The sequence below is a fragment of the Lactuca sativa genome, chromosome 5, assembly GCF_002870075.4.
Source record: "Lactuca sativa cultivar Salinas chromosome 5, Lsat_Salinas_v11, whole genome shotgun sequence".
NCBI classification, from domain to species: Eukaryota; Viridiplantae; Streptophyta; class Magnoliopsida; order Asterales; family Asteraceae; genus Lactuca; species Lactuca sativa.
In genome coordinates this window covers 257021349-257047154 of record NC_056627.2, presented here as the reverse complement: position 1 = coordinate 257047154, position 25806 = coordinate 257021349, and the positions used below count along the sequence as shown (strand labels likewise).

At 32.0% G+C, this 25806-nt stretch overlaps 1 protein-coding gene and 1 long non-coding RNA gene across 16 annotated transcripts; one reads left to right on the top strand and one right to left on the bottom strand.

The window, feature by feature from the left end:
* The first annotated feature begins 5191 nt into the window (after nt 1-5191).
* On the top strand, nt 5192-8373 carry LOC111887037 (amino acid permease 6). The gene is made up of 7 exons (XM_023883259.3): nt 5192-5411; nt 5527-5760; nt 6457-6550; nt 6638-6852; nt 7261-7403; nt 7496-7723; nt 7826-8373. The coding sequence occupies exons 1-7, from the start codon at nt 5330-5332 to the stop codon at nt 8234-8236; spliced, it is 1407 nt and encodes a 468-aa protein (XP_023739027.1). The 5' UTR covers nt 5192-5329; the 3' UTR covers nt 8237-8373.
* Nucleotides 8374-12181: 3808 nt separating this feature from the next.
* LOC111887031 (uncharacterized) lies at nt 12182-24086 on the bottom strand. 15 transcript variants are annotated; one of them, XR_008232470.1, is made up of 19 exons: nt 23613-24086; nt 23294-23498; nt 19691-20692; nt 18914-19584; nt 18693-18818; nt 18560-18606; nt 18346-18490; nt 18174-18247; nt 18030-18082; nt 17759-17912; nt 17129-17208; nt 15481-15677; nt 15299-15365; nt 15168-15232; nt 14909-14989; nt 13450-14660; nt 13091-13189; nt 12604-12650; nt 12182-12408 (listed from the first exon to the last, which is right to left on the bottom strand). It is a non-coding gene; the product is annotated as an uncharacterized LOC111887031 (long non-coding RNA). The 15 variants fall into 15 exon arrangements; XR_008232469.1 differs by lacking the exon at nt 18346-18490 and having other exon boundaries at nt 13450-13571; nt 13965-14660; nt 23613-24080; XR_008232472.1 differs by lacking the exon at nt 18346-18490 and having other exon boundaries at nt 13450-13571; nt 14272-14660; nt 23613-24079.
* Between the last annotated feature and the right edge of the window lie 1720 nt (nt 24087-25806).

The window sequence follows — 25806 nt, the reverse complement described above, 5'->3', positions numbered from 1 at the left end:
GAAGGGTATCATTCGGTTCCAGAAGCTTGGCAATTTGAGTCCCATATATGTTGGTCTATTTAGAGTGGTTGCTCGGGTGGGAAAAGTTGCCTACCGGTTGAATCTTCCGGTGGAGCTTATCCAGATCCACAACACCTTTCATGTTTCCCGATTGCGGAAGTGTTTAGCTGACGATTCCGTAGTCGTTTCGTTGGATGATATCCAAATTGATTAGCCTCACAATTATGTGGAGTGATCGATTGTTATCCTTGATAGGAAGACGAATACCTTGTGCAACAAGTTAGTGGGCTTGGTTAAGGTGCAGTAGCAACACATGAAGGATTCTAAATGGACTTCGTAACCCAAGGAGGAGATGAGAGAGCATTACCCTAAGTTATTTGCAGCTGCGGATTTCGAGGACAAATTCTGATTCAAGTGTGGGAGAGTTGAAACATCCAGATTTTGAGGTTTTATTATTTAAAGCTTCCTTTATGATTAAATTTGAAATGTGGAATTTGACCTTACCACAACGTGGTATTTATAGTACCATGGCATGGTAGTGTCATCCTCACCACGACGTGTTGATTTAATTACCAGGGTGTGGCGTCGCTTTCTGTACAAAACCCTAAGTTTCGGGATTTTGGCCCTACATAAAGGATATGATGGATAGGTTTCGACCACCCTTAGAACCTGTTTCCTTAGAAGAGCTCTCAAGAAAACCCTAGCCTCTTATGATCATTTGGAACTCATTTTTGGTTATTTGTAATCTTTGGAAGGAGAAATGAGGATCTTGTAGATCAAGGAATCATTACCTCCAGTTTTTGTGTACATTCTAGACCTTTGTAAGTCCCCCAAACCATCATCTTTATGTTTGTTTCCTTCTAGATCTAGTTTTTTGGATTAAGTTCTTCTTGATGGGTTCATATAACTGGTTAGTTTTGATAAATTTGTAAACTTCATCATTCCTTGAGGCCCCAAGAGTTTCATTTGTTCTCGATCTAAAATGGTTCGGTTGTTTGATGCCATGCAGGGGTTTTGACCCCATTTTACCTTTTTTATGTAAGTTGGAAAGAGGACATGCATGCCCATAAAGTTATGAATTTTATGGTCCTTTATGATGCAAATAAGCTTTTTGGAAAGTATAGAGGAATGTCTTAAGGGATTAAGCTCTTAAGTAGGAAATGAATCTTCTAACCAAAAACCATGGTATGCCCAAGGAGGGCTCACGGCGTAGTGGCGTGTTGCAACGCATATTTTTTGTCCCGACGTGACCATGACGTGGCTTGATGATCGTAACAACATGGTGGAAGGTTACTGTAACATCCATAAAATTTAAGCCAATTTAAAACATTTTAATCCATTCAAAAACCATTAAGTTAATACAACTTGTTTTCAAAACAGTTTTAAACATCAGAGTATCCCCATAACCAAATCACAAAATCATGAAATATGATGAGCGGTATGATCACGCCTTTGCCTTGCCACGATCACCTGATGTACCTGAAACAATAAATTAAAACCGTAAGCTCGAAAGCTTAGTGATTTCCCCCAAAATACCCATACACACATAACCATACACATACAGCAACAAACAGCATACTATGGGTCCAATCAACCATCGGGTTGGAATACCCCTGGCCCTCAACCATCGGGTTGGAATGCCAACATACCATGAGCCCAATCATCCAACCAAGATGGAATACTCTCGGCCCACAACCATCAGGTTGCAATTCCCGAGCACCTACACCTACAACAATAACTACTATGGGTCCAATCATCCCTCAGGATAGAATACCCCAGGCCCTCAACCATCAGGTTGGAATGCCAATCTTCTATGAGTCCAATCATCCTACCAGGATGGAATACTCCTGGCCCACAACCATCGGGTTGGAATACCCTACCTACTATGAGTCCAATCATCCTACCAGGATGGAATACTCCTGACCCACAACCATCGGGTTGGAATGCCCACATGCTAATAAACTTGTGCACCTATCAGATAATTACATAACAGTCTACAGAAACACATACTATGGCCCTATCATCCTACCGGGATGGAATACCCTCTATAACTGCTCAAACGTGCGCACATATCACAGGTAATCTCCTACCAGCATACAGACAGTCCGACCAACTACAGGTCACTAAGCATAGCCATATCCGTCTACCAGGATGCCGATCTAACCAGCCATACTAGCATATAATCATCCATTCTAGCAGAATACCAAACTAACATATCACAACAGCAATTACTCAAATAACAATTCAAAGGGTCGGCCTTGGTGCCTTAGACCCTTGGTATAGTGAGGATAACTCACCTCGCGCGGAGTGCTGAAATCCTGCAAATTTCTGACCGTTGAATCACTGGAAATCCCAACTATCACATGATAATCACCAAGTTAGAATCCAACATGACTTTCTAGGCCAAGTGCCCACACCACTCATTAAATCCATTATCCTTTTATTGGGCCAAGTCCCAAAACCAAGTCCTTATGCAAAGCCCGATATTGGCCCAATTTACCAAATTAGGCCCATCTTTCTAATCGGGCATAGATCCAAGTTCCATAATAATTATCGGGCCCAAAATACTCCATATATACAGTTCATTCATGGCCCAAGCCCAGCTAGCCCATAAACAGTCCAATACTTCAAGGCCCAAAATCGAAAACCCAATAGAGGGCGTACGCTGGGCGTACTCCTCTGGTACACGGGGCGTACCTCGCTCGTTGACTGGAAAGTGGGTTGCTGACCCACTACGTTAGGCGTTCTATAAGTTACCTTGGGCGTACACGCGTCTGTACCAAAATCCTTCCATGTGCTTAATGGCTTAAGCACTTAAGACCATATGCCATATCCAGTGACAAAAAGGGCCTAAGACTCATAAAGTCTCAAACTTTATCCTGTTTGGCATCCATAAAGCTCTTAACTCAAGCTCTTAACCCATTAAGACCTTCCTACTTCATACATGGGAGAACCAAAGCCATTAAGACCTCATTTTTCTCACTCAAGACCTCTCCTATGGTCTGAAAGGACAACTTATCTTAACCAAAACACATCATGCATCATATTGGGGGTTTTTGGGACAAGAATGGTGTCAAAACTTCATAACACTTAGATCTATACAAAATAGATGTCAAGCAAGAAGCTTTATACCTTTAAAAGTTCTTGAACCACCAGAAAACTTCAGATCTACATGTTGGCCTTCTTCCTCCACTCACTAGATGCAACACCTTCTTCTCAAAACACTCCAAATTCACTTCAATAACTCACACACTCAAGAAGTTGGCTAGGTTTGGGGAAAACGACTCTAAACAGTGGAGGCTAAGGTAAAGGGTGGTTGTGAGCTCCTAAAGTTGTTTAAATAGCCTTCACACTCAAAGAATTAGGGTTTCTGGATGTTAGGCGTACGCTGGGCGTACGCTTTGAGGCTCCGCATTCACTTTCCTTCATACGTTGGGCATACCCAGCCAAACACGTGCATGCATACTTAGCATGCATGGGACCTCTTTGCCAACTTTTTCCCTTAGGGACCATTGATGCCAATAACTTCAAATTACAATATCCCTTTATCATAAGTCCGTTCCCAACGAACTTTATATCCGCGTAAAGGTGGCGAGAATCCCTACGCTTCTAGCAACACACCCTGGTCCGAAATCTTCTCGAATGAAACCATTTGTCCATAAAAGACCGTAACGCCCTTACCCTTGATCTCGGCAATCCATAAATAAATACTTTTAGAACGGGGCGTTACAGTTTCTCACAACTGTTTTTTTTGTCGGACTGCCACGGCGCGGTCAGTGGTGGCTGACTGTTGAACATTGGTTGTTGAATTTAACCGTTGATCGTCAACTTTTTGACTAGGTTGACGTGTGTTCAAATTGATAGCTTTAGATGTTAAGATAAGGTTCGAATTGTGATTTGTATCTAGGTGGTGTGTAGTACCAGCCTTTACTTTCGTACGAGCCGAGGTGTAGTCTATCCTGATTTGCAATGTGAGTCTTCTCATTATACTATGTATGACACTGACACTAGGTGTCGTGATATGTTAGATTGCTTCTGTGACTTTTGAATGAAAGAGTGTGGTAGGAGCAGAACACTTGTATGAAAGACTATGGTTGGATCATAACACTTGCAGGGAAGACCATGGTGGGACCATGTCGGGAAAGACTGCAGCGGGGTTGTAGCAACGAAAGTGACTGTAAGACTATGGTGGGATCATATCATGTACACGGGTTGAAATACACCCCATGGAAGGGCCCATTGTTATGTATGGTATGTGGTATTTTGGGAAACTCATTAAGTTTTGTACTATAGTTTAAGTTTAAAAGAGTCAAGTACTTCTAGTAGCAAGGAAAAGAAGCCAACTTGATTGCGTTGCATCCACCAATGATTTCCGCATTTATTTAGCCCATGTATTGTATTGTTATAAGTCCATTAGGTCAAACCCCTTGTATTGATGTATTCTGTATTTATAAGTCTTTGAACCAAGTCATTGAACTCCGGTACTTCTTGCTCCACTCTTTTCCTCCTTTTCCACTAATAATTAACTTTACACTAATTAAAAAAAACTGTCCTTTCATTAATGTGAATGGTCTAACGATGCATGGCCGTTTGTTTTTTTTAATCTATAACTTTTTAAAATGACTTATAAACACACTATTGAGTCAAATTCGATGACTATATATTTAAATTAAGTAAAGTATCATTATTATTTTGGTGTAGTGCTTGTTGTCTTAATTTATGACTAATGTGTAGTAGGTCAACAAGAAAACAATATACAAATGAAATATTAAACTACGGCGATGGGATTCTGCGGTGACGATCGAGGAATACGTACGTAAAGTAATCAAATAGAATCAAAAATGTTAACCAAAATCCATATATACAAGGAACTTAAAGAGAAACTGAAGTAAACTTCAAGTCCAATTTTTTTTATAATTCATTCTTAAACGTAGGTAGAATATATGTGTGTGTACTTGATTACGAACAAAAGAGTACGTACAAAGAATCTTGGCTTAAACAAATAAATTACAACAACATGCCTTTAAGAATATATGCACGAAGAAAGAGAGTCAACCACGATGAGAAGAGAGTAAAATAGTAAATGCTGCTATTAAAGAAGTTTTAACACTTTTCAACAAACATTGTGCCAATAAGTCAAAAAGCCCGGTGGCACTACGTACGCAAATACACACAATCCACTACTAGCAACAAACGAAAGTGGAGTAACTGATTCCTTCATTAAATTCAATAAATGAGTTCTTCCGTCACCACTATTTAATCGCTTCAAATCTCAGCAACCTTCATCACAATCCTGTAGATTTTGAGACTGCAGACACAGGCAGAGAAAATGATGCAGAAAGGTTCAAGCTTTTCTTTAGAAAGTTCAGTCAGTGGCTATTTCGATGATGATGGCAGAATCAGAAGAACAGGTATGAGTTCACTCATGCATGTGTGAATTGTGATACAGAAAACCCATTCTCGTGTTCTTTTTAGGGTTTTTGTGTGAAATTTTGACGTGAAGTGTTGGGTTATTATTTGAATTAGGGACTTTGATGAGTGCAAGCGCACATATCATAACAGCGGTGATAGGATCAGGAGTGCTGTCATTGGCATGGTGTTTTGCGCAGTTGGGTTGGATTACGGGGACTCTTTTGCTTGCAGTGTTTGCGATCATCACTTGGTTCACTTGCCTCTTGCTTACAGACTGCTACAGGTATCCTGATCCTGTTACTGGCACCAGAAATTACAGTTACATGCAAGCGGTCAAAGTTAATCTTGGTACGTAAATTTATGCTGCTCATTCTGAATCAACATTAATTTATGCATGTTCTTGATCATGGTGCAACCCATGCATTACTAGCCACCTCGCCCTGAGGTGTCATCCTGCATTAAATGACAATTAATTATGGCTACTATCTTCGTTTTGTCCAAATTGTAATGCCATTGCACTTAATTTCTCTTCCTACATTTGTTAAAGTTATTTACCATAACGATGATGTGAATTTACGTCTTTATCTTTAATTTGTCCATACGAAATAGGCATTGTTCTAGCCTATTCCACCTTTTCTAGCTCTTTAGTCCCATTGTATCAATGTCATTTCACTTTCTTTTGCTAGGACTAGACCAGACCAAACTAGATGGTATAACCTTTCTAAGGTTATTTACCATGATGATGGTAAAGAAGGTATTTATGTCTTTTACACATACCACATGTCAAAAATGAGTCATTTTTTAAGCTTATTCCACTTTTTTGGGTAGAGGAAAAAATGCAACTCCCATCTCGTTTGTCCCATTCCAACAAATGTCAAACACACTATATGGTTGTTGTGTTAAAGTTCTGTTTTATCCAGCATGGCAAACAGTCTTTTATTTGCGAGTTTGAGTCATTTTATAGTTTTTTAAGGCATATATGTGTATGGACTATCTCAATGTAGATGGTTTGCTAAAAAATCTTTTATAATATTGTGGAAACAGGAGGGTTTAGTTACAAACTATGTGGAATATCTCAATATGGGACTCAAGTTGGTGCAACCATCGGGTATACCATTACTTCGGCCATTAGTATGGCGTAAGTGCTAAAAAGACTTGAAAAGTTATTGTTTCATTTTTTTTGTGTGTGAATATGCATCTAATTTTGTTTCTTGTGTTTAACCAGTGCGGTTAAAAGATCAAACTGTTTTCATAAGCATGGGCACAACAACGGTTGTCACACATTGAACAATTCCTATCTACTGATCTTTGCATCTATAGAAATTGTTTTAAGCCAAATCCCGAAGTTTCACAAGCTCACATTCGTATCCATTTTTGCAACCATCATGTCTTTCGGTTATTCTAGCATTGGCATTGCTCTCTCAATTGCCAAAATTGCAGGTAATTAAATTAATCATTCAAAAAGAGTATGAAATATATATTGCACGTTTTCATGTTCTAAGGCCCCACTAATTTATCACACATAACAAGGCAATCATAACATATATATGTACTTTGTTTGACATGCATTAATTCGACTCGGGAGAGATGTCAATGAAACAAAAACTACATCCTTTTTGTTACTCTAAAAAAGGTGGGACACGAGTCACTCTTGGTTTCTTGGTTTCTCGTCTAAGGAAAAGATATGAATGACCTTCTTCATCCTCATCTTTGCAAATAATCCTACAAAGCTTGCATGTAACATGTATTTTGTGTACACGATACACCTATTTTCATACAAAGCTTCGGGTAACTTTTATTAAGATTTATTTTTAATTCCTTTTCGAATGGTTTTTTTGGGGTCTGAAGGAGGCGCACACTCAAAAACAAGCCTAACAGGTGTACCAGTTGGTCCAGACATGTCAGGCATGGAGAAAATGTGGAACATCTTCTCTGCCATTGGAGATATTGCTTTTGCATATTCTTTCAGTCTAGTCCTCCTTGAAATACAGGTAAATCTTCTTTATATATACATTTACTCTCTTTATAGATATACACAAACTTATGTATTTATATCTTATATTGAATACTTATGCAAATGTAGGACACATTGAAATCAAGTCCTTCAGAAAACAAAGTCATGAAAAAGGCTTCCACCATTGGAGTTGCAGTATCGACCTTATTATACACCCTATGTGGAGTACTTGGGTATGCAGCATTTGGCAATGATGCATCTGGGAATTACTTGACAGGATTCGGTTTCTATGAACCATTTTGGCTCATTGACATTGGAAACATGTGTGTTGTTCTTCATCTTCTTGGAGCATACCAGGTACATAAATATATATATATATATATATATATATATATATATATATGATATTTCATCTCTTATTATCTAACCTAATCAACTTTGTGTTCATCTCTTCTTTAGGTGCTTATTCAGCCATTTTTTGCATTTGTGGAGGATTGGAGTCATAAAAAGTGGCCAGAAAGCAGATTTATAGAGAAGGAATATTACATCGGTAGCTACAGTTTGAATCTGTTCAGGTTAACATGGAGGACAATGTATGTGATAATAGTAACAATAGTCGCCATGATCTTCCCTTTCTTCAACAGTTTTCTGGGACTCATTGGTGCTGCAACATACTGGCCATTGACTGTGTATTTTCCAATAGAAATGTACATTTCACAGGCAAAGATTCAAAGGGGTTGTTTTACTTGGATATGGTTGAAGATATTGAGCTTGACATGCTTGATTGTTGCACTTCTTGCTGCAGCTGGATCTATTCGAGGTCTTGCTGTGTCTGTTTCTGATTTTGAGCTCTTTCATTCAATGTCTTAGAGCTCTGTGTTTAGTTGTACTCTGTGACTGTTTAGTGAATCTACAAGGTAAAGTAGAATTGTATTATTAATTGTAAAACTGTGAAGATACAGTTGCGTTGGCATTTTGTCAAACAGGTTGTGTGCACGGATCAACAAGACAATGAGAGGGACGAATAACATAACAGAACTAACAATCAAAACGATTCTGTTTCCCTGGTTCCATAATGAATTTTGAGTTTCAAGTTAGATAAAAAAAAATTAAATATATTACCACGAAATCTCATACGTGTATCGGATGTAAAAATGCAATAATAAAACTTATTCATCTTAATTCGTTATGAGATAATCCAAGCATCTTCTAATAAAGAACATAATCTAAACAAGAAGCTGAGAAAAGAAAAACCTTCATAGGATGATTTTAACTTGGAGTAATTGGTACGCACTTGTGCTGTTTTCGTTTGTGAATGGAAATATCGGAGGGTTGGGCAGGAGACAAAAGTGACGTCATTTTGTCCTTGCTTCGTGTACACAAAAATGGCATCCACTTGAATACTAAGAATCTTATAACTGAAAACGTTGACATTCCTCCATGTAAAGAAGTTCATCACCCTGTTTGATTCCTAGTAACAAATTTATATATGTTAGGGTTTGGGAGCAATAGTGTCTGAAATCCATAGGTTTTTGAAGGGTAACTGGATCATTTTCCGAATCTAATATTAGGACCTGGTCATCATGAAATCAAGATTTTGTGCATAATCTTTTAAGGAAAATTTTCTAATACGATAATGATAAGAAATGGCAAACCAGAAATTTATATAGAATTCGAATTTGGTCCTATTATAATCACACCAATCTACGATACAAATTTATATAATTAAACTTAATTTTTAGGTGAATGATCATAAACTATTATCATATTATTACTAACTTTATTAATGAGGTAAGTTAAATTGAAAAAATAAAAAAATAATAAAAAGATTGAGAATGAAATATTCATTCTTTTTGCTGTAAAAGTCTCTATTGTACCGAGAGAAATGGAAAAGTAATACAAATGTACTTTCTAACAAAACATGATTCATTAAACTATATTGATCCTTACTTTATTATATACAAATATATAATATTTTTTGTTTTTTTAATTTTTAAGGAGTTATTTTTATCGAAAAATAATTTTAAACATATCAAAATTCATAACTTTTTTATTCTCTATAAATAGATATCCATATTGATATAGTTTTAAGACAAAATTTAAAAAAATATATATTTAGTTATTGTTATATATAAGTGAATTCGTTATTCACTTATTAATAAAAAGTATAATTTTTTTTACAGTTTAAGTATCATTCATATATGAATATAGTATATATAATAAACTCTTTACAGTTTACATCAACTCTCGTCACATGTTATTCACATTAGAGGTGAACATAATAACCGAAAAACTGAACCAAAAACAAATTAACCGATATAACCGAACCATTTTAAAAACCGTTGGTTCGGTTTCTAATTTTTGTTAACCGATAACTAACGGTTCAATTATGGTTTGATAGGTTAACCGAACCACTAACTTTATATTTTAATATATAAAAATTATAGATTATAAATAAAATAATAGAATCAAACTTATGTAAGACACATTAAAATTTCAATATAATTCATTAATCCTCACTTGTCAGGAGACGAACGAGCAATCAAACCAGCAAATGTTGATCACACAAATCTCAAAAACACACAATCTTCCAATCATGCATTGAGTTAGATTAGTGATTAATGTTGTAATTTCTAATCGGATAATTCTATAATTTGTAAACATTATTCACAATTAGTTTAATCTTCACACTCATAATCTTAATCGGTGGCTTCTTACATCGTTAATCCTAATTAAAGATTGTTTTGACTTTATAGTTCTATTCAAAGAATTTTTTTAGTTTATAATCAAGACTTCTATGTAAGTTAAGTTTTTTGTTCTTCTTGACTTTGTGATATAATAAGAATGTATTTTTTTTTTTTTTGAATTTTTTGGTTTTTTTTATTTATTGTTTTTAATTTAATCACATTAAATATATATGCGAGATTGACTTTTTTTTATCCAGATAACACATAATATGAATAATTGGCTATTTTATTTTATAGCTTTTAATTTAATCACATTGAACGTGTATGAATGTTTGACTTTATTTTAATGTTAATATCAATTATCAATATATGAAATTATTAATTTCCTTTTTTTTAATGTTTTATATTTTTATTGAATGTTTTTTTATTTTGAATGTGACTATGTGTTATCTCAGTCTGATTATCAAACGTATACATTTTATTCTATTACTATAAATTAGGTTATAAACATTGGCGCTGATGACTTTTTTGTATTATCTTTTCATTTTTTTATGCCACTATACTTTCGCCAATTATATTATTTTGAACATTATGGTTAACCAATATTAACTATTCACCAAAAATCGGTAACCGATAAAAATCATTAACCATAACCAATATTAACTATACCCAATCGCTACCAAAATGCATTAACCAATCATAATGATAATGGTTCAGTTTTGACCAGTAACTGAACCAAATCGTCCCATACACACTCCTAATTTACATATGGTTAAAACGTGTATTAGTTTTCCTCACAAGTAATATGTATATACGAATAACACATTTATCATAATTTTGTTACAATTCATTTGTTATTCATATATGAATAAGTAGTTTAAATTTTCAAAAAGCTGCGTCTTTTATTAACATAATACTTATTCATATATAAATAGCAAATAAACTATAACAAATTTTTGATAAATGTTTTATTCATATATAAATATAACATATGACGACAACTAATACACATTTTATTCATATATAAATATAACATGTGAAGAAAGATGATGTAAACAATATACTTGAGGTAAGAAAATTTATTACGTGTTATATTCATATATGAACGACACTTAAACTGTAAAAAAATTAAGCATACGTTTTATTCATAAGTGAATAACGAATGTACTGTAATAAAAATTTGATGCATTTTTATTCACTTATGAATAACGAAAGCTGAAAATCTAAAAAAATAAAATTTTTATTTTATCTTAAAACTATATCAATATGGATGTCTATTAATAGAGAATAAAAATATATATAAATTTGGATATATTTAAAATCATTTTTCGATAAAAGTATCTTTCTAAAAAAAAAAAAAAAAAAAAAAAAAAAAAAAACAAAACAAAACAAAAAAAACATATGTTCTTGTGTATATTAAGGTAATGATTAGCATAGTTTAATGAAACATGTTTGGTTGGAAAACACATGTGTATTCGTTATCTATTTCCGCCGGTACAACTAAGTGTTTTGCAACAAAATAAATGTGGGGAAACTATACTTAGTTCACGTAAGAAAGAATGGATTAATGCAGCTTTCTATGGAGTATTTAAAGAAATAAGGATGTGCCCTACAAAAGTGGTGGATGAAGTGATCTATACTTAGTTCAAATAACTGAAGGTACGAAAGCTAGGTGGATCCGGTGGAGCATATCTCCTTTTGTCTAAATTTTGTGTATTCTAATTTAATCTTGTATTGCTCGTGATCTAGCTTCTTGCTAATCATATAGACGTTATTATATATAAAATATTTGTTGTTTCCAAGAAAAAGAGAATAATTAATCAATTCTTAACTTTTTTTTCTCAATTGAACCCTACTCCTTTATTAATATTAATAATTTTAAATTTATATTTTATTAAGATAAAAAAAAAAACTACAAAAATATAATATAAATAACATTATAAAAAATAAAATTTGAAATAAAAATTTAGCAGTTTTTTATTAAATAAGTAAAACATCTTTCAATTTTTTTTCTACATAAATATTAGTCGTAACGAAATAATAAAGTTTATATTTTTTGTTAGTTATATGCAACTTTAGTTATTAACTAGGAAAGAATCCCGCGTTGCGGGTGTTGGAGTTGCGGGAGTTGGAGGGTATTTCATAGCCTTTTGTTAAAAAACATGAAATAACAACAAAGTTTACAATGCTTTACATTGTTTGTTTCAAAAGTTAGTTTCTCAACAATGTCTATCCTCTTGTGGCCCCACGACAGATCAAATTCAAAACTGTGAAATTCTTTGAGATCCTCCTGAAGGTTAGCTATCTGCTCCTTCGCCAGAGCATTCATGGATGTTTTCTGAAAACTTTTGATGACTGCATGGAATTGTTTCAAAATGGAAATCCATAAGGGTAATTTAGTCATTTTTTCCCAAATGTTTCGTAATAAGAAAAAAACAAAATACAATGCTACAATCAGATATATTCAACAGTTATAATAAGTAATGCATAGAGTTAAAAGAAAAAGCAAACTATAATAATTGGTTAATCTAATAAACAACATTAAAATACCTTGAGGTTTATGTAAGTAGGCTTTCTCTCTCTCACACCATCACGCCCTGAAGTGAAATTAGAAAAAATCTTAGAAAAGAAAAAAAACATAACATTACATCATCATTGTATGAAAAAGGGAAAATATGGAAAATCAACTCAGATATACTTAAACTCACATAATCATTCAGTAACTGACACATAACTATTTTATATTTAACAAAATCAACATACATTGAGAAATAGAATAAGCAAAAGTGAGTTAAAAATTATTTTAGCTTACCATCATAAACTTGTCTTGTTTAATGCCAAATCTATTTGAAGGCAAACACAGTTTAAATGTTAAAAAAAGTTTTTTCGAATTCATAACGTTTGCAAATTTAAGTATTAGATGTTTTGTTAACGGAGGTTTATGTTGAGACCTAATGTGTTCTTTGAACAAAAGTTATATATGTTAGATAAATGAAGATCAACCGTCACTACAAAGTATCAAAGAATGGGCTAATACCATATTGGAATGAAAAGTCAAAACCTGGTTGAAGCATTTCATCAAGTAGTTGTCGTGCTGTATCAAACTTTCTTTCAAATGTCAACCTTAAACATAAACCTATGTTGGAGAAAGAGAAGATCAAACCAAAATCAAACACAATGGAAAACAAAACAGGGATAACTTTCTGATTATTATAAAAAAGAAAAAAAGAACAATTTATCTGCTTATTTGAAGGTCCCAGGGATGAAAATGAATAGGAAGAGCAACAAATTTGTTCAAACAAATATAAGAATATTATAAGATCAACCCATTAAAATAGGTGGAGTTTAATAAAAAACTAATTATCTTAAACATTTCATTGACCCGCTGTTGTTTACCATCTCAAGATTTTCGTTCACGTCATCACCCACAAAAGCATGTCATATCAGATCATCCTGCCATGGTAATTTATAATTCGTCATAGTTGTTATAACTCCACCCACCATACCATGTTCACCATCTGTATCATCAAAGTGAAATCCTTTAAAATCAAATAAAATGAAAGTAAGATGCTATAATTGGTAAATTTTAATAGCTATGTACTTTAAAAAGAAGTCAAAATTGTAGTTTTTCAAGCCAATGTTTAAATAAATCAATACTTGAAACATGTCAAGATTAGGATAGAATTTTTAAATTACTTGAGAGGTTAAACATGTGAATCCGTGAAACTAATTAATGCAAAAAAAAGTAATCAGTTTACTATAATGTATACTTCCTTATAAGTTTACCAAATACATTTTCCAGCATGAAAAAAATCAGAAGCCACTCAGTGAGTTTCAGAGAAAAAATTCCATAAATCAAACAAATTAAAGTTCATATAAATGAAAAAAAGGCAAAAAGATAGAACTTAAACCATAAATTTTTGTGGTCTTCAATTGTTAATAAACTTTATTTGCTTTTGGTTCTGCCTTTACTGCTCAATCAACTTTAATTGCCAGCAAACATTTACACTGTTCTGAAAATTCGATTTTTTTTATTAAAATTAGTAAATTTCATTCAAGGGTAAGAAATTAAAAATCATAAGAAAACACAATTGTTGTGTCAGAAATTAAGAAATTGTAAAAATTAGTCTCACATTTATCAAACTCACTCAACTCCTCATTTCATGTTTGCCATGTCTTGAATCAGTAAACCTTAATACACAATTTCTATATACTTACATATATTGATTGAATTGTGTCACAACTCTCCCTCCTCTGTTGGATGTTTTGAGTACATCAGTTTGAGAGTACCAGCCAAAGAGAATCAGACACAGACAGAACACATATAATTAAAAACACTACTTCTTTTAATCGTTTAATCTAATGTGGATGTCATTCTAGGTTAATAATTAAAAACAGAAAACAAATATCTCTTTAAAAAAAACACTAAACAAATATATATATATATATATATATATATATATATATATATATATATATATATATATATATATATATATATATATATATATATATATTTTAAGAGATGCTACCTGATTTTCAAAATTTGAAGGGACAGAATGGTGCGTAAGGTTGACCAAGAGGAACATCACTCAACCTATAAAGATCTGTTTTGGCGTTTTTTTCAATAAATAATTAAATATCCATTTATTTATTATGGCATTCATCACTCTTTTTCAACCACTGAAGTGAATTTTACTGTTCATTTATTTATGTACTCATATTATTAATTTCTTATGTATAAAATATAGAAAAGCATTACATATTTCACTACTTATGGACTTAAATCATTCAGACAAACATCGACATTAAAAAACAGAAAAAAAAAAAAAAACAATAGAAGTATAGAACTGACCTTTGCGTATGAATTTACAAATATACTCTCGTCACTATGAGAACGAAGGCGCCTCTGAAAGTGAAAACTCCTGAAGAACTCCTAAAATAAGGTTGAGTGATGAATCCCCAAACTCCGCCTTATGATATATATATATATATATATATATATATATATATATATATATATATATATATATATATATATATATATATATATATATATATATATATATATATATATATATATATATATATATAGAAGTCAATCGGGTACAGACCTACAGAAGGAATTAAGAATCCCAATCATTGTCGACAAACATATTCTGAAATCATCTGTATTCCACTGCAACAAAAACGAAGCAAGTTATGAGAAAGTATGACCCTGCGAGAAAGGTGAGGTCAACCTTACTTTCACTGTTTCTCTTGAATGATATCTTTTGCTAAAGATTATCAGCACGATCGTCAATGGTACCAAACTGATCACCAAACAAATGACAAGAATTAGAATCCATAAAACTTTACCCCAGTTTCAGTCAAATATGGCTGATGAACTGATTGGAGAAAAAAATTAGGAATTACTTGTGTACATACCTTCAAAATCGAAGCCATGCAGGAATTCACCTTCGATTTCTTCCTATTTTTGTTTGAAAGCGTTTGGGAGAAGTGAAATCGATTTAGGGCTTTTAGGGCTTTTGTTGGCCACCAACAGGAACACCAGCAAAATAGAAATTTCAAGCACAGAGGATCGTTTTGTGATTTAGAGGATTTAAAACAGACGTCAATGCCATCTACAAACGAAACAACACACAATTGTTGATTCTTCATCAACCATTCGGTCAATAGAATCCTCAAATAAATTAAAAGAAAACAAAAAAATTAGGGCTCAGATAAGGGAAAACAAAAAATGAAGCCTTCAACCACCTTGGTGATGGTTACCGTCGGCGTCACCAAGTCCGTCGGACACCCATTGTTATCGGACAGAGAGCCACCGGTTAGCCCAATCGGACAAAGAAACAACGAAAACTTGCGAAGAAGTACTAACCAAAATCCAACCTCGACATACTTTAGATGCAATACAACTACATGAAAAAGGTGATAGTTTATTGAAGCCGATCATGTGCCAGGAAACAGATCGACTTTGTGATGTTTACTCTCTGAAAGAGAAGGCGATGAGTTTAGAGAGAGATGGAGGGTTAGAGGCGTTGGAAAGCATCTAGAGAAAAAGTGGGTGAGAAGACGCGGTGGGCGGTGGATTCTCTGAGTCTATAACACGTGTAAACCAGTAAAACGGAAAAGGGAAGAAGAAACCAATGGAAAGCCACAAAACAAAAAAGAAAAGAAAAAATAAATACATTTATGTTGGTCCAATCACATAGAAGTACTGTTCAAGTGGCTATTGTAGATTAGTATGTATATAAATTATCTTTTCACGTGTAACATAAACCGCAAATAAACTAATTTTATTTTGGATAATTGAATTGTTTAGTTTAAATATATAAAGTTAGCGATTAAGTATAGATTCTAAGTTTATTTTTATTAAATTATATTTAAAAATATAATCTTTTCGGTAAAACTTTTTAAGATATAACATGTCTTTTAAGATTAAATAAATAAATATAATAATCATTATTAATGTTTCTTTTAAATATATTAATATTGTAACTAATATTTTTATCATTACTTTTTTGTTAGTTTTTTTATTTCAAAAAAAGAATTAAAAATAATTGTATACAACAAAAAAAATATAATATTTAAGAAAAAGATGATTGTTTAGTATATTATTAAATATAAACTAGAAAAGTTATGGGGTAGAAGTTTTAAATGTTGTTTCCGAATCAGTCTCTTGTTTATGTTAAATGCATCGTTCCTTCCACGAATGGAAAATGGAATCTGATCTGGAATCCCATGATTCAAGTTGTGGTGGCTGTGAAAGGGTTTCTTCATTTCTTGGAAGTATGTCATGCTGAAAATATTGTTGCTCTTGTACATATGTATATGAGTTGAAGGGTAAATCAGCCCATCAATATTATGATAAATAAATACGATCCAAGTGAAGTGAACATGTACAACATTCTGATAAAGGACTTACAATGTCAAAAAGTTACTATTATGAATAAGAAATATGAAAATCACGGTGCAGTACATTGCTATTATCGGATATTTGCGCTAAAAAGAATTGCAATAATAAATAACTAACGAAATAAAAGTAATTAATTAATCATACACGTCATATACCTACCTGGCATTCATTAACATGGAACAATTTCAAATCAATTTTCAACGGCATGAAGTTGAATCAATTTTTGCATTGCTTGACTCCTGAAATGAAAGGAAACTAATTAATAATATAATAAATTTTATGAAAAGCTGATAATCAAATAAATTAATAAATTAATTGAGGCAGATAGAAATCGCTTTGAAAAGCTTCTAAGAAGGATATTTCATGGATGTATCCACCATTAATTTTACAAATACGATCTTTAATTTCATTAAAAATCATATCGGTTTCTTTTTGCTTTCCTTCTTTACATTTATTTTGCAATAATTGACACCCTTCTTCATAAGTGAGACCTGGGCTAATACAGAGATAGAAAGAGAGAAACAATAGTCGATATTTATATCATTGTAGCATTTAATTCTGTAAAAAGATAGAAAATTAGCTTAAAATGATAAGAGTTAAATTTCTAAAGTCATTAAAATATATATTAAAATACATACAATCTCAATCTTATCTTCATAAGTTACAGCCTAAAATTAATATATTTCTTGAAATTTTATGAAAATGCCAATATGTTGAAGCGTCAATAGTGTCATTAGGTTTTATAATGATATGATTGCCAGTATGTAATGTAGTGAGGAATTAAAATACCTGGAAAAAATAGTTGAAACCTTTTTTGGGGCTATTGGAGTGTTACTTGCTTGTATTAGTAATCACTTAATTTTCCTATCCCCAATTTGATTTTCTGTATATAATCTAATGGAAACCGATTTTTTGCAGACCACAACCTTCAGCAGTTAGACCACTGAAAAAAAAATTAATCATCAGACAAAATTAATGGATAAAGAAACATGATTAACATAAGCAATAGAGATGAAGTCTGAAATCATCAGAAAAAAAGTCTCCAGAATGTAAAAGTCACCTTGTCTATCCTTGTAGTGAACCTATGAAATCCCGTAATATCCATTCAACGTTCTTTAAGCATTAAAAAAAAGTTAAGAAATTAAATCATGAATAGATAAATTATATAACCAAAAGTCTCAATCGGACAGCGTTTGATGCATACATATAGAGTTGCCACTCATACAGAGGACCGTAGCTACAATCTTTACTATTTCGATGTTCAAACTTCAATTCTACCTGTAAAAAGAATAAAAAAAAAAAATCAGCACAATGATACATAACAAAAACCACCCTTACAAACTTGTTACTAAATTACCAAATTCACTTAAACTTACACTAAAGAAATGAATAACTGAGAAATTTATTGTTAAACTTGAAGTCATCCCTTATGTAGTGAACAAATAATATATTTTAGCTTTTTGACAATCCCTTTCAGTGAGAACATAAAATTAATGATGTGCAAAACTGGAAATTGCAAAACTGGAAATACCAAACAGGGTCATGATTAGAGGTGAAATATGGATTGACATAAAATATTAATAAACTTACTCTTGTATATAAATCAATGAGATTTGCTTTATCAAGTGGTGAGTATCCTGCAATGAGAAAAAAAAAAAAGATAAATCCTGAAGACCATGTGACGATAAATCAAATGTCAACATTGTAAGAAATGACAATCTACTTTTTGGTTTTGCAAGTACTCGAGAAGCAATTATCTTTCGCACTATAGCAACCGATGCATTAATTGCTACTCAAACCCGAGTTCAATCTCCTACACTTGGTCATACACCTCTTTGTAGCATCGCACCTTATGTTAAGACATAAATATAACATCATAGTTACAAATAAGATAAATGTAGAAACAATAGTAAATTTGATATTGGAAAAACAACATTTATATACCACATTAATAGCAAACAGCCAGTATAAACTGCATACAAATTCTGTTACCATGAAATGGCATCTTCATGATGTCAACCTACAACAAAGGAGAAAAAAATAGAATAATAAACTTTGAATTTTTTGGATTCAAACATAAAACGATATAAATCTGAAACATCAATACCTATTACCTACATTAACTTAAACTGTAAAAACTGAATTTCATTAATAAAATTGAATATTATTAATATAATAATAGTGTGCAGGGGCAATACGGTCCTAAAGCTGAAAAAAATTAATTTTATTAATATAAAAAGTGTGCGGCAATATGGCCCTAAAAATGCAAACATTTATTTTTTTTAATATTAAAAGAGTGTGTAGGGGTAATATCGTCCTAAAACTATATAAATTCATTTTTAATAATATAAAAACAGTGTTCAGGGGCAAATGTCGTCCTAAAACTGTAAAAATTAAATTTTTTTTAAATATAAAAACAGTGCAGGTGCAATATGATCACAATTTTAGAGTTTTTGCTTCTTTTCGGTAGGGCTTCCTTTGCATAAGTTTCTCCATTTATCTTTTAGGTCGATTGTAGTACGACTTTTGTGGAACACATCCTCTCCAAAATCTAAAATACTCTTCCATGGAATTCCTTTACTATTATTATTACTTGAAAATCTCTGCACCCTTTTCTGTAAAAAAATTTACCAAAACCACATCAACTAAATAAACTCAGTAAAAAGTCCATAATAAGTCTTTGTTAATAAATGAATAAATAAATACACAAGTCTCGACAACCTTTAATAACTACACCTCTCACATTGTCCATTGAAGTTTGTTGCGCCGTATTAAAGGAATTGTTAGAGATGTGCTACAAATTAGAATAATGGTACATAAAAGTCAACCAAAAAGTCAATCTAATCTACAATAGTAAAGTAGGATGCTATTGAATAATATGGCATGCATATGAGGTTTAAAATAGTTATGAAAAAAAAGTTGTAATAGACAGAAATTAAAGTAGCATGTTATAGTAGATAAATAAAACAAATGGTGGAAACTTTTTTAAAATATGTGTGAAATCTAAAATTTGTAAAATGATCTTTTAACACACTTACAATGTGATTTCCACTGTAGATGTTACTACCCAAGTTCTGGAACATGGAAACCGTAAAATCTGACGAAAATGAAATATACCTTTTTTGTCTTTGCTTCAACCTTCTTTTGTTTTATCTTCAATTCCAATAGGTGAATGACGAAACATATACAAAACTAAAGCATTCAAATGTGCTCACATAATATCTTAATAAAACCAATCGGATTTGACAACGGTGATAAAAACTGAGCACAATTAGCTTTGGCTCCAGAATTGACCATGGACATTAAAGAAATTTAAGTTTAAAAAATTTAAAGAACCTCATGTGCAGTACAACAACCATTTGTGTATTCATTCTTTTTGGTAAAATCAAACATGTTCGACTTTCATCCAAAGAAGTCAATGAGGAATGTTTCATAAGGAATTTAAATTTGAAGTTACTCTGTAGGATTTTGCAATCCAATATAACAAAAAAACAAAAAAAATTCCAAAATCTAACAACCAATTGACTGAAATAACTGAAGATAAATAACTTAAGAAGCCGTAACTTGATAAAAGAAGAGAAAATTGAGCTTGCATCCATGGAATCGCATTATGCTCTGCCAAAGCACAACCAGCTCCGATCATCTTGCTCATCGGGCGGTTCCAAATGCACCTTGCTTTAATTGGAGAATAAATGTAATGTGAAAACCCTTCACCAATTTTCCCTAAAATCACAAGCAAAACCACATAAACAATCTCAGTAATCAAAACACCAATCCCTATTAAAGCATTGATATAAAGATTGGAAGATGTGAATTTGCATCTGTAAAAACTCAAACCTGCAACTGATAGCTTAAACCTGTGTAACAATTAGGTCTATACATATAGGGAAATCGAAAATTTGCTATTGAAATTGACAGAACCCATTAGTAGCAGACGGGTGTGGAAGCCGGTGGCTTTTGTAGGCTAGAATTGTTGTCGATGAAAGCCTAATCACCCTTATCAACAACCGGAAGTGGGAAGGAGACGAAATCAAGGGGGACGAAATCGGTGTAAGAAGGAAGGAAGAAAGAGAACAGAAGGTTTGGATAACAAGCGGTGGAATGAAGAAACTGGAAGGATCGATTGGTGCGGGGATAAAATCACTGGAAAATCGGGACTGTTCAAACACAGAGGTGGTGGGGAAGATGTGCAATAAGAAAGACGGTGGGTGAAGGATCTGGGAAGCGGGCCACAAATCCGAATCTGATTGGAGAATAAAGCGGCGAAGCCAAATAAAAACAACACGTATGCAAAAAGAATATATAAAAACGGCATAAAATAACCCCTAAAAAAATGGAAAACAACTGCAAAACCAAAGGATCATTTCTGCCAAAAAAAAATCATCTTCACTGTAGCTAAGCTAGGAGAATTTTAATATATATATATATATATATATATATATATATATATATATATTAAAATATATTATATAATAAAAAAAATAAAAACAATAGGAGGATAGAGACCTAAAAGAACCTTAAAAAACCTCATATGAATATAAACGGGTTCATGAATTTGGAATTTAAAATGTTATCTCTAATATTAACAAAAATTGTATAAGATTTTTTTCTTTCACTTCTTGATTGGTCACAATAAAAAAAGGACAACAAAATTATATCTCATGTCTCCCATTCTTGATGCTTACCAAAAAAAAAAAAAAAAAAAAAACGTCTCTTGCTAACACAAGAAATAAAAAAAAAAAAAAAAAACTTTATTTATTTTTTTATTTTTGTACTGCAATAACAAAAAGAAAATTATATTATGGATTAATATATAAAGGAGAGACAAAGAGATAAAAATAATGTGTTGCTCTTAAGACACCTATAAAGATCTTTATTACTTATAATCATATTTTTCAGAAAACAATACAATTTCAACCAATAGAAATATTTTAAAAATTATATAGGGTGTCTAAATGATAAAATGAGATATCTTTTTAGCCAACTCCTAAAAAAATGAGAGAGAAAGAAACTTAATTTTTTTGGAAAACAATGTATTAATGGAAATGATTACCTAATAACTATATAGTAGGTTGGTGTTTAATAGAGTGGTGTGTAAAAAATCTCCTTCAAATTTTTCTGTCAACATTAAAATGTTTATTTTATCCATTTAGGTATGATGGTTCAAAAAAATTTCTGTCAACATTAAAATATCAGCGTAAAGGGGATGCAGCCCCTTGAGATGTCATTTGGTCGTATTGAGATTAAACTCGTTTTACACAAGCTTACTTCTTAACTTGTAAATAAAATCAAGAATTTAACTATATTTGATAATCTGTAAATTCTAATATACTAAAATGACACAGTGATATTAAAATCACCAACAAACCTCCCCCATTTTAGTGTAACCAGGAATATATATAAACAATAATTAGAATTGATCAAATTTATGCATACATGAAAAAATCAAAATGATTACATTTTCATATTATTACATAGTCCAAATATTCCAAATATTCGAAATGATTACCATTGTATCAATGTCATTTCACTTTCTTTTGCTAGGACTAGACCAGACCAAACTAGATGGTATAACCTTTCTAAGGCTATTTATAACCATGATGATGATAAAGATGGTATTTATGTCTTTTACACACACTTACAATGTGATTTCCACTGTAGATGTTACTACCCAAGTTCTGGAACATGGAAACCGTAAAATCTGACGAAAATGAAATATACCTTTTTTGCCTTTGCTTCAACCTTCTTTTGTTTTATCTTCAATTCCAATAGGTGAATGACGAAACATATACAAAACTAAAGCATTCAAATATGCTCACATAATATCTTAATAAAACCAAGCGGATTTGACAACGGTGATAAAAACTGAGCACAATTAGCTTTGGCTCCAGAATTGACCATGGACATTAAAGAAATTTAAGTTTAAAAAATTTAAAGAACCTTATGTGCAGTACAACAACCATTTGTGTATTCATTCTTTTTGGTAAAATCAAACATGTTCAACTTTCATCCAAAGAAGTCAATGAGGAATGTTTCATAAGGAATTTAAATTTGAAGTTACTCGGTAGGATTTTGCAATCCAATATAACAAACAAACAAAAAAAAATCCAAAATCTAACAACCAATTGACTAAAGAACCCTAAAAAATAGAAGATTGTGCTAACTTGAATAATACTATAATACCGAATACAACAAAGTTGAGAATGACAACAGGAGGAATCAAAGCTTGTTGTTTTCTCATCACAAAAAAAAAAGAAAAAAAAAAAGTAAGATATTTTAGATAAAAAATGGAAGAAATAGGGATTCGAAATTACAGGGTATTACCTTCTATAAGAAATAACTGAAGATAAATAACTTAAGAAGCTGTAACTTGATAAAAGAAGAGAAAATCGAGCTTGCATCCATGAAATCGCATTATGCTCTGCCGAAACACAACCAGCTCCGATCATCTTGCTCATCGGGCGGTTCCAAATGCACCTTGCTTTAATTGGAGAATAAATGTAATGTGAAAACCCTTCACCAATTTTCCCTAAAATCACAAACAAAACCACATAAACAATCTCAGTAATCAAAACACCAATCCCTATTAAAGCATTGATATAAAGATTGGAAGATGTGAATTTGCATCTGTAAAAACTCAAACCTGCAACTGATAGCTTAAATCTGTGTAATAATTAGGTCTATACATATAGGGAAATCGAAAATTTGTTATTGAAATTGATAGAACCCATTAGTAGCAGACGGGTGTGGAAGTCGATGGCTTTTGTAGGCTAGAATTGTTGTCGGTGAAAGCCTAATCACCCTTATCAACAACCGGAAGTGGGAAGGAGACGAAATCAGGGGGGACGAAATCGGTGTAAGAAGGAAGGAAGAAAGAGAACAGAAGGTTTGGATAAGAAGCGGTGGAATGAAGAAACTTAGGATCGATTGGTGCGGGGATAAAATCACTAGGAAACCGGGACTGTTCGAACACAAAGGCGGTGGGGAAGATGTGCAATAAGAAAGACGGTGGGTGAAGGATCTGGGAAGCGGGCCACAAATCGGAATCTGATTGGAGAATAAAGCGGCGAAGCCAAATAAAAACAACACGTATGCAAAAGAATATATAAAATGGCATAAAATAACCCCTAAAAGAAATGGAAAACAACTGCAAAACCAAAGGATCATTTCTGCCAAAAAAACCATCTTTGTTGTAGCTAAGCTAGGAGAATTTTAATATATACATATATATATATATATATATATATATATATATATATATTATATAATAAAAAAAATAAAAACAATAGGAGGATAGAGATCTAAAAGAACCTTAAAAAACCTCATATGAATATAAACGGGTTCATGAATTTGGAATTTAAAACGTTATCTCTAATATTAACAAAAATTGTATAAGATTTTTTTTCTTTCACTTCTTGATTGGTCACAATAAAAAAAGGACAACAAAATTATATCTCATGTCTCCCATTCTTGATGCATACCAAAAAAAAAAAAAAAAAAAAAAAAAAACCGTCTCTTGCTAACACAGGAAATAAAAAAAAAAACTTTATTTATTCTTTTATTTTTGTACTTCAATAACAAAAAGAAAATTATATTCTGGATTAATATATAAAGGAGAGAAAAAGAGATAAAAATAATGTGTTGCTATTAAGACACCCTATAAAGACCTTTATTACTTATAATCATCTTTTTCAGAAAACAATACAATTTTAATTAATAAAAATACCTTAAAAATTATATAGGGTGTCTAAATGATAAAATAAGATGTCTTTTTAGCCAACTCCTAAAAAAATAAGAGAGAAAAAAACTTAATTTTTTTGGAAAACAATGTAATCAAAACAATTTATTAATGGAAATCATTACCTAATAACTATATAGTAGGTTGGTGTTTAATAGAATGGTGTGTAAAAAATTCTCCTTCAAATTTTTCTGTCAACATTAAAATGTTTATTTTATCCATTTAGGTATGACAGTTCAAAAAAATTTCTATCAACATTAAAATATCAGCGAGGGCGATGCCTTGTGGACCTCGTAAAGGGGATGCAGCCCCTTGAGATGTCATTTGGTCGTATTGAGATTAAACTCGTTTTACTCAAGCTTACTTCTTAACTTGTAAATAAAATCAAGAATTTAACTATATTTAATAATCTGTAAATTCTAATATACTAAAATGACATCGTGATATTAAAATCACCAACAAACCTCCCCCATTTTAGTGTAACCAGGAATATATACAAACAATAATTAGAATTGATCAAATTTATGCATACATGAAAAAATCGAAATGATTACATTTTCATATTATTACATAGTCCAAATATTCGAGAATCAAGAGTATTATAAGAACTGAACCCTTCAACCCATTTGAATACTTGAAGATAACATACACATAAGTTTAAATAAACCGTCTACTTACAAATATCCTGACATTATTATTAAGCTAAGTATCCCAATCCATTATGAATCGTATAAAAGCCAAGTTTCAACATCTTGAAGCTCGACTACACTTCACGATCATATATGTAATTCATTTCCTCATGTATGTGCTTATATTTTATCGAAGGAATTATTAATAATATACGTTCAACCTTCCCACTCGGATGGAGAAAGAATTTGAGAAATAAAAGAGGGAATTTGGTTTGAGGTATACTACATTTTCAAAGGCAAAGTGGCAAAAGCACTAAAGAGCCCGTAATCAACTAGTAGAGTGAGATCAATATCTACTACATATAAGTTTCGATGTTCAACCACAATGAACCATGTTTGAAAAGTTTTATAAGCATCATATTTTTGGGCAACGAGGTAGATCTGCATATATTTTAGAAAAATAATCAACA